This window comes from Neltuma alba, unplaced genomic scaffold (genome assembly GCF_004799145.2).
Source record: "Neltuma alba isolate B1F8T4 unplaced genomic scaffold, ASM479914v2 tig00007123_pilon, whole genome shotgun sequence".
Taxonomy (NCBI): Eukaryota; Viridiplantae; Streptophyta; class Magnoliopsida; order Fabales; family Fabaceae; genus Neltuma; species Neltuma alba.
The window spans coordinates 35,476-45,034 of record NW_021634680.1 but is presented as its reverse complement, the minus strand read 5'-3'; the positions used below and the strand labels follow the sequence as shown (position 1 = coordinate 45,034).

The window sequence follows — 9,559 nt, the reverse complement described above, 5'->3', positions numbered from 1 at the left end:
TTATATTTCATATCTTTTGAAGTGTTTCCCATAAAAAATCAAAACATTTCATCTATTACTTCTCAGGATTTGAAATATAAGGGTGGTTCTAAATTTTTGTTTAGTTTCAAAATTCAAACTGTGGCAGCACTATTATATTCAAATACTAAAAAAATAATTCCTTGTTTTTTAGTGCCAAAAAGTTTTGGGTAAGTTAAGTTCTAAGATCTTATCAGCTTAGTATAAGATTTTTGCAGGTCTTATTGTTAGAAAACATTTATAAACATACTTACATACTATTCCACTAATAATCTGTATAAATCTGTTTTATACATAATGGACTTACACACACGTATATGTGGGCAGTTCTTATCCAAGTCTAAACGAATCTTGAGCAGTATAGGGAGAGGACAATCAATCGTATCATATTCGGTCCGAATAACTTTAAATTTCTCTGCCCTGAACGGTTCAACGGAATGTGTAAACACGAATTTTTTTTTCCCCCGGTTGAAGGTAAAACGTTTCCTAAAATCATATTTATATATATATATATATATATATATATTCATGTGATAACACAATTGGAAAACTCCACTACACAAATCATGTTCATGCAGGAACTGATCTAGAAGTTACCTAACATTCGTGACAGATGTCACAGCATTTGAACAAACAGAAGAGAGAGATAGAGATCGATAGAGAGAGAGAGAGAATTGCCAGGTAGGATTCTTATCCAAATCTACTTTTATAAATCTTCTACCCACAATGGGGTACAGTGGAAGCAAATTTTCAGTATAAAAAGGGCACGCAGGCCTCTGGTTCTTAACATCTAGTAATCCAAGTGTCTCTCTCTGAGACTTGTAATATGGATATTCTATTAAAAGTGAAAATTTTCTGCACATTGGCTATTGTTCTTGGGCTAATATGTGCGAAGCATGTTGCATGTTCGAGGCACAGGCAATATCATCCTGGAAGGAAAATGAGTTCTGGGGATAATAATAACGAGGATCTTGTAACCAGCTTTCCTGGTCAGCCTCATGCAGATTTCCAGCACTTTGCTGGCTATGTCACTGTGAACGAAACTAATGGAAGAGCACTCTTTTACTGGTTCTACGAGGCCATCACCAACCCTCAGGAGAAACCCTTAGTCCTTTGGCTTAATGGAGGTAAGAGGTAGTCCTTCATTAATCCTTTTTCTTGCCCCAGATTTGGATCGCCCCGTCATATATAGTCTCGTGAAGAAAGAGATAATATCATATCCCTCTCTTTTCGTGATAATCATGTCACATGAGATATGCGAGGCGTAACAGTATTGGAGTTGTGTCTCTGGCTAGAGATTGGAGTTCGAATCAGAGTTAGAGCCGAACTAATAGACCAAATTAAGAAAACATAATGACAAAGATGCTTTTCCTTAAAGAGAGACTCGTTGGTTGCTTTTTCTCATGTGTGTTCTTGGCTGAGGTGACAAGATGCCTTTTTGTTGCAGGACCTGGGTGCTCTTCTGTGGGATATGGAGCAACGCAGGAGATTGGTCCTTTTTTAGTGGACAGTGATGGCCAGGGTCTTAAATATAATAACTTCTCATGGAACAGAGGTATTATGACTTGTGAGGACCACCACACACACAACATAATTAACACAATTCACACTTTCTGGTGCAGACCCATCTCACTACTTTCCATGTAAAATTCTGATGATGCACCACGTTGTTAATTATTGTATATAGTGCTCCATTATTTGTCCCCACAACAATTATTAACATTTGGTGCTGCTGAGTATTCTTGACGTGTGTGTTGATGCAGAAGCCAATGTTTTATTCGTGGAATCTCCTGTTGGTGTCGGCTTTTCCTACTCAAACACAACCAGTGATTATGAACATCTCGGAGATGACTTAACAGGTTACAAATCAATTAACCTTAACATTACATATTTTGTTCCGTCCATTAATTAAGCTTCCGTCTTATCATTCACTTCTAATTAATGAAGGTTGACATTTCATTTGTCTCTGAGACAGCGAATGATGCTTACAATTTTCTGCACAAGTGGTTTCTCAAGTTTCCATCTTACAGAACCAGGACATTTTACATAGCAGGAGAGAGTTATGCAGGTATATATATTTATCTACATTGAAATCTTTAAACTACGCAACACTCATTATTCTTAAGTTTGATATATGTGGATTATCTGATAATTAATGGAATATATTTTCAGGAAAGTATGTTCCTGAGCTTGCTGAGCTCATCGTTGATAGGAATATGGAGCCTTCGCTTCATATTGATCTTAAGGGTATCCTGGTATGGTCCTACATAATTTGAAAAGTATTCTCTGGCTAGTCAGGTGCTAGCTAATTAACATAAGCTAAAGCAAAAGGAATCTTTCTTTAAGAGATACATGACTGTTAGTATAGTTCCTATATGTAGGTTTTAAATATTATATCTGTTACGCACACATCACATCCCACTAACACAATCAAACTAGCTTGAGTTCTAAATTGCAAGGCAAAGTTTCCACATTTCATCATTATTTTCTTTCAAGAAAAATCTTAAATCTTATGGACTTTTTCAGAGGCGTAATTTGTCAAAAGTACTAAAATATGTATATTATTTGTTGACAGCTGGGTAATCCAGAAACATCTGACGCTGAGGATTGGATGGGTATTGTGGATTATGCTTGGAGCCACGCCGTGATATCAGATGAGACACACAGAGAAATCAGAGAAAGTTGTGACTTCAAAAGCAGTAACCCATGGATTAACCAAACTTGTTGTGATGCTGTGGATGAATTGCTTGCTCAGTACCACAAGATTGATATGTATAGTCTCTATACTCCTGTCTGCTTTGCCACTGCTGCTCGTTCCAATGATCAATCTACAAAAAGCGTCATGAGTTATAAGCGCACATTGAAAATGGTGAGTGAAGAAAAATTTTTAAATAGGCCATCAACTTTTTCTATATCTACTGTCTAGAGATTATTACTTGTCAGATTTTAAAAACATGCGGACCAGTTTTAAAAGCTCAAGTGGATTTGCTTGAGCAGATGCCTAGGATCATGGGTGGTTTCGATCCATGTTTGGATGATTATGCCACAGCTTTCTATAACAGACCAGATGTTCAGAAGGCGCTTCATGCCAGCGATGGTCATAGCCTTAAGAATTGGAGTATTTGCAAGTATATAAAATATGCTGTTCCTCTAATAATTGATGATCACTTTCTTTTCCCATGCTATTATCGTTTATTAGATATAATACTGTAATTATTACATGCATGCAGCTACAAGATATTCAACAACTGGGAAGATTCAAAGCCATCTGTTATCCCAATTTACAAGAAGCTTATTTCGGCAGGACTTAGAATCTGGGTTTACAGGTAACTAATAATTACTCTTAAAGGTGGTGGTGTTTACTGTTTAGAGTTGATAAACATAATATCTTGCATATATGGGTCCCACTCTTAGACATTTTCTATATTTCTTGGATCAAAATCTATGCCTCAGCGGAGACACCGATGGTAGAGTGCCGGTACTGTCCACAAGATACAGCTTAAGCACTCTGAATTTGCGTATCACCAAGCCATGGAGACCATGGTATCACGAGAAAGAGGTGATTAACCTTGAGAATATCAGGAGTAATTAATTACCATATGCTATTCATATATATATAAACTACTTCCTTATGCCCTTAATATGAGAGCTAGTTAACTAATTTGAGTAGATTAAAAAAATTAGTTAAGTTAGTCATTTGTAATAAATAGGTGTTGTCTTTTCTAAAGTATCCTTACTAATCAAGTGTATTGGCTATAATTACTATTATTACAAGGATTATCATGGGAAAAAATGAATAAATATAATAAGGTCTTATATTTAGGATCAAAATAAAGTCAAACGAACTCTTATATCAAGGACCGGATATAGTATTTCATAATTAATTGACATGGGCTTGTTTGTGTGGTTGGAACAGGTAAGCGGGTGGTTTCAAGAATACGAGGGGCTTACTTTTGCCACATTTCGAGGAGCTGGACATGATGTGCCTAGTTTCAAACCAAGCGGTTCGCTTGCATTCTTCTCCTCCTTTCTGCTCGGACAGTCCCCGCCAGAAACTAAATAAGACCCAACACTGATCCATAATTACATACATATATATATTTATATGGAGCGGATGACTATATATATAGGTTTTGTAACTTCATATAAGAAGATTTTGGCCCATAATTATATAGAACTAGCATGCTAGCAGGACGTCTTGAGTATCCCATATACATGGACTTGGAATTTATATGGCTTCAATTTTGAGAACAAGTCTTTATTACGAGGAAGGAGAAAGAAGCAGAGAGGAGAGGCGGCGGGAATGAAATTCATCAGCTTTTGAATCTTGGAATTAGCCAAAGGAAAGCCCATAGCCGTTTTCCAAACAAAAGATAGATGAAATATATATATACATATATCAATTCTCATGAAATTAAACCCAATTGACAACGGTAAGTCGGTAATTATTATATTTACATTGCAAGTACATGGCTAAAACTCACAATACAGATTTATCTCCATAACTAGTTAAAATTTAAAATATACACCTTCACACCTTATCTCAAGTATAATCCATACTTCAACTTTGTCTAGCACAGAAAAAAATGACAACACATCACTTCCCAAGAACGTACGTTTATGCATATGCTGATAAGCAAGTACACAAATATATATCAGATATGGGCACACATGATATATAGACACACATGATATGCAACTTTGTTTAGCCTTCTCTATATGAAGCCTCCCACCAGTTTTGGTGCCATCCCAAATATTCCATTTCTGAAGGTATACTGAGGAACTTGGTTAGCAACAACTCTTAAGCACTTGGATCTACGACGCCATTTGAGGTTGGAGTTTAACTTTATTGTTGCATATTTCTTGTTTAGCCCCGAATGAACAGTTTCAACGTTGATGTGCTTCTTCAACGAATTTCTGCTCAAAGGAAGATAGATTGCTTTATCAATATCTTCCAGCAGGTCTGTGTTTGAGTCATAACTATTGCTCGAGTTGAAGAACATCTGAAAGGCTTTCAAGCATGACAGATGAAATTGCTTGAGAGGCTTAGGCCAATCACACATTTCATCCATTAGAACATACTCCATGAACTCTTTCTTCTTTTTCCCTATTATCTCTCTCACAAAAGCTATTGAATCTTCTATATCCACTTCAGGATTCTCGATCAAGTTTATCAGAACAGAGTTCACTTTCCCCTCCATCTTTTCCTTCTGCACTTATACAGCAAGTCAGTAGCAATGTGTTAGCTAGGTTCCCTCAAATTGGCTATATAAATACGGTTTTTTTTAAATACCTGGTAGCTTTGTAAATCATTCAAAAAACGACAAATAACCATAAGCAATTTTGTTATGGTTTCGTAATTGGGTGGCCTGAGCTTGTCAATAGGTAAATTGGGCTTCAGAAAGCACAAAGCTGCTGGAAGAACAATGGTGTGTACGGCAATGGAGATCATGCCAGTCTTAATATAATCATCAATGGAGGGTGTCTGTCCGTTTCTGCTCCACTTTGCTTCCTCCAGCCACGAACTAAATGTTTCGCACCACTTTACAGATTTCATTAATTAACACAATGAGATATGTTATGTTTTGCTCCTCGATTCAGCTGGATATTAAACTCTTAAAATTGACTCATTGATTTATGTAACTTACTATCTGTCGGAGATTACTAGTTATATCAGATCCTTCTTGTTGACGATATCTTTGAGCAGCTTCACTCATAAGATCATCAAGAGCTTCGAATATTACCTTGCTGTGGCTGCTTAAGCCCCCACTATCCCATCTATAAAGTATATATGAATTAATCAGTAAAAAGAACACTTTTTTAGTCAAAACTGATAGTTATGGTCTCCCAAAAAAAAAAGACACCCACTTCTTCTTTTTTTTAATTGGGTTTTACCTTCCTATTGCATCTACGAGGTATTCGAGTTCAGGAAGAGAAGCTTCCATGTCAAAGAAATCATCAGCTACAGTGACGATGATGGCACTTTTTGCAACTAACATTCTGACCCAAGAATCATGGGGTAGAGACGATGCGGTGGCTGCAGCAACAGCGAAGTAACAGTATATGGTTTTCTCTCTGCCAAATCCCATACTTCTCAAGCCAAAGTCTTCAGACCACCTATTAATTAATTACATACTAATTATTAGTGCTAAGATGAAGCAATTATGAAAGTTTGTATTCGTGTGGTCTTTAAAAAAAAAAAGAAGAAGAAGAAGAAAACCTTTTCAGCTCCTCCAACTCATTTTTGAACAGCGATTGCCTGAACTCAAAGTCTTGCGCAGCAAGTTGTAGCAGTTCGTCGCTGCAAACGCATGACATTCTGCGTATATAAGAGAATAGCCGCCAGAGTATATAAGCCAATCATTCAATTTCATATGGAAAGCAAACAAAACGAATTATCTTTATTTTATTAGCAGAAATTATAAGAAGAACAGAGTGAACAAATCAAATACCTATTATATGAGGCCTTTCCTTTCCACAGAGCATTGGCTTCATTCTCTTCTATAAACTTTCGATGTTCCAAATGATCCAGGCGAGCAAGCCATGGAAGATTCAACTCGTGCTCAATCTACAAGGCAAACAAAATAAAAGTGCGAATAGTCAATGCCTTTTCCGAAAGAAACCTGGTACATACAATGAGTACGAATGGGCGGATTTGGGGCACATTTTAAGAGACATGCACCATACACATCTCACCAAGATCCAGATGAGATGTGTGACTGGCGATGTTGACAGTTTGACCTGTCGGTTATTTCATTAGTTGATAGTGATAAGACCTCATATGATTATTATAGACAACGTTAAAATACTTTCTGTCAATCTTAGATATTCTATATCCATGGGAACGTTGACAGTTTGACCTGTGGCCGGTGGTCTCTATCAGCGGAAGTCATTTTCTCAAGCTGTTTCCAAGCAAAGGACCTTGCTTCCTCAAGTTGATCCTCTCCACAGAAGATAACGTCTGTGGCTCTGTACACACTTATCATCGCAAATGTGAAATACTCAGGATGTTTCTCTACATGACCTCGGATCTCTTTGTTATGTAAAAACCAGCAAAAGCTTACTGCAGTAATAATTAATTAGGTGGGAAAAAAAGTTAATAAGTAATTACAAAATAAAACCCTGTGACGGAGGTCAATTAGTCAGCAATTAGCCATATATCAAAATAATTAATCAATCTATATATTATATAATGACGTACATGGCGATACTTTATATCCGTGCATCCGAAGAAGCTGAAATGCCAGAGAGTCTTTGTGAAGTTGTGATGCAATCATATTGTGTGATCTCACCCACGATTCTGGATCTACGAAATTCCTGCAAATCAAATCAAGTAGGAAGCTTATCTGTTATGTATACCCATTGGTAGCGACAATTATTTATATCTTATTGATCTTGGGGTAAGATTTTACTTGTTAATTTGAGCCAAGGTCTCTTTGATCTCGTCTACAAAATACTGAGCCAAGCCTAACTTCTCTATCTGATTCACCATGCACAGCTTTATGAGGTCCTCATCCATGGGAAATGTTTGTGGAACTATACCAGTTAAATCCAATTATTTGTAAAGATCGAAAAGAAATATAATAGAAAGTTGGTTTGGTTATTAATTATTAAAAAATAATCGGGAACCTCCATTGGGGCATCTTTGAGCTAAAGACTGCAAGTAAACGAGGCACTCTTTCTTTCCTGTAACTATAAATGCTTTTGCTGTAGCAGAAGGTGATTGGAATAATGATCCATCAACACTCAAGTTTTTTGATATCTCTTCTGTGCTTATGGCAAATGACGGAGGCAAAGCTTCAAGATATAACAACAGTGGAGGGAAATGGTGTCCCACAAGCCTCTCCCTGCATTTTCATTCAACCACAAGGTTCTTTTAGTGAATTCTTCAAATTGAAAAAAACTTATAAAAAGATTCGTGCGTGTGTGTGAAATCATATACGATAAAAAGAGTACTTGTTAATAAACTTTTGCCGACAGCTAAAGATGTACGATATTGTCTCGTTCACTGATTCTGGGAGGACGTCATGTAAACCATTTGTCTCTGCAAGCTCAAGCATGGCAGGTAGAACAATGGCAAACCAATGAGGACAATAGCTTTTCACGTCCTTCAGTAGTTTCTCAGCATTTGCTTCAATAAATGACAAGCCTGAAACCGAAGAAGCCAATAGTTCGTTGTCAAATCTTAATTTAACCGAAATCGGAGAAGCCAGTAGTTCATTGTCAGATCCTTTAAACTACATATTAGCAACTATGTAATATATTTAGGGATGGAGAGAGTGTATGTATTAAGACTTATTCGCTCTATTTTTGTCTAAATATTATATTTATATATATAATAATTTCTTGCAGATATCAAAATATAAGAGATTGATGTCTTTATATATGTATATATATAAACTAGTATAATCTACTTGCGTTACATGAATCTGAAAAACGAGCGGCATTATTCAGAACTTATAAATAGCAGCATATCTTGCTAATCAGATCTTACATCTATAAATAGATAAGAAGAAGGGGAAAAAAAGTATGGATAAACCAAAAATGCTTGGGATACCTTTATCTACAAGCAGCGGTCCAGAATTCCACATTTTGAGGGCAACAATGGAAGAAAGAGTTGCAGGAAGGGCTTCAATGGTGGGGTTGCCAAATGCATCACAGTCTCCCCAGAACCCTTGTTCTTTCTGATTGTTCATCAGCCAGTTCAAGCAATTCCTGAACTTGGGCTTCGAACTTTGATCATCAGATTCATCAGAAAAAGAATCAGGGATCATAGCTAACCATGCAGTGTCGTACGCAGAAGGGCTCACAAACGAGTAAGGATCAAAGTTTGGTGAGAACATCGTCCCCTTAATCTTTTGGGCTCTGCGATTCATCACGCCGGATAAAGAGGAATCCATCATTGAATTTAAAATCAATAGATGTGATAATGAGAGGGAAGAAGAAAGCAATGTGAGATGATATTGTCTTTGTTGCTGTGATAAGTTCACGAAGCGAACTACTTTATTTATAGTACTTTGCATGAAAGTCACTGTAACATTGCCTCGTGTTTTACGTTCGTACGGAATCTGACGCACCACCCGTGTGGATTAGTTTGACAAAGACTATAATTTGTGTCTCTGGACGTGGAAATTGGAAAAAGCAACTATTTATAATTTTGATTAATTAGTATTTGACCTTGACTTAGGTTTAAATGAGAAATCTAGGCACTAGCAAGCATGCCGTATAAAGAGAGGGAGAAGGCCAAAAAAAAAAAAAAAAAGAAGGGTTGTACTCACTCTTATCCGCAAAATATGTTTTTTTAACTATCTCACACACACAATATTCTCTATGATCCTTAATATATAAGTTAAATGATGAATTGAATTTGGTTATAAATATAATATTTCAATCTATTCTATCTTCTATATTTATAAATTTTAAGAAAGTTTTCTTCAAAATTCAATGCAAATAATAAAATAGAATATTTTAGAAACACAACATTTAGTTTTTTTATAAATAACTAGATTAATTATTTTTTTAGGATTTATTTGGGATCACA

At 36.2% G+C, this 9,559-nt stretch overlaps 2 protein-coding genes across 2 annotated transcripts; one reads left to right on the top strand and one right to left on the bottom strand.

Annotated features, from left to right (window-relative positions):
- The first annotated feature begins 844 nt into the window (after positions 1–844).
- Positions 845–4,081, top strand: LOC114751825 (serine carboxypeptidase-like 31). The gene is made up of 10 exons (XM_028940509.1): positions 845–1,145; positions 1,466–1,573; positions 1,782–1,877; positions 1,994–2,086; positions 2,191–2,273; positions 2,594–2,887; positions 3,016–3,146; positions 3,249–3,344; positions 3,472–3,577; positions 3,935–4,081. Exons 1-10 carry the CDS (start codon positions 845–847, stop codon positions 4,079–4,081), a joined length of 1,455 nt encoding a protein of 484 aa, XP_028796342.1.
- Positions 4,082–4,733: 652 nt separating this feature from the next.
- Positions 4,734–8,918, bottom strand: LOC114751827 ((E,E)-geranyllinalool synthase-like). Its single transcript, XM_028940512.1, has 12 exons — positions 8,576–8,918; positions 7,975–8,167; positions 7,648–7,865; positions 7,431–7,554; positions 7,220–7,335; positions 6,879–7,081; positions 6,471–6,586; positions 6,239–6,337; positions 5,914–6,135; positions 5,667–5,796; positions 5,312–5,560; positions 4,734–5,228 (listed from the first exon to the last, which is right to left on the bottom strand). Exons 1-12 carry the CDS (start codon positions 8,916–8,918, stop codon positions 4,734–4,736), a joined length of 2,508 nt encoding a protein of 835 aa, XP_028796345.1.
- Between the last annotated feature and the right edge of the window lie 641 nt (positions 8,919–9,559).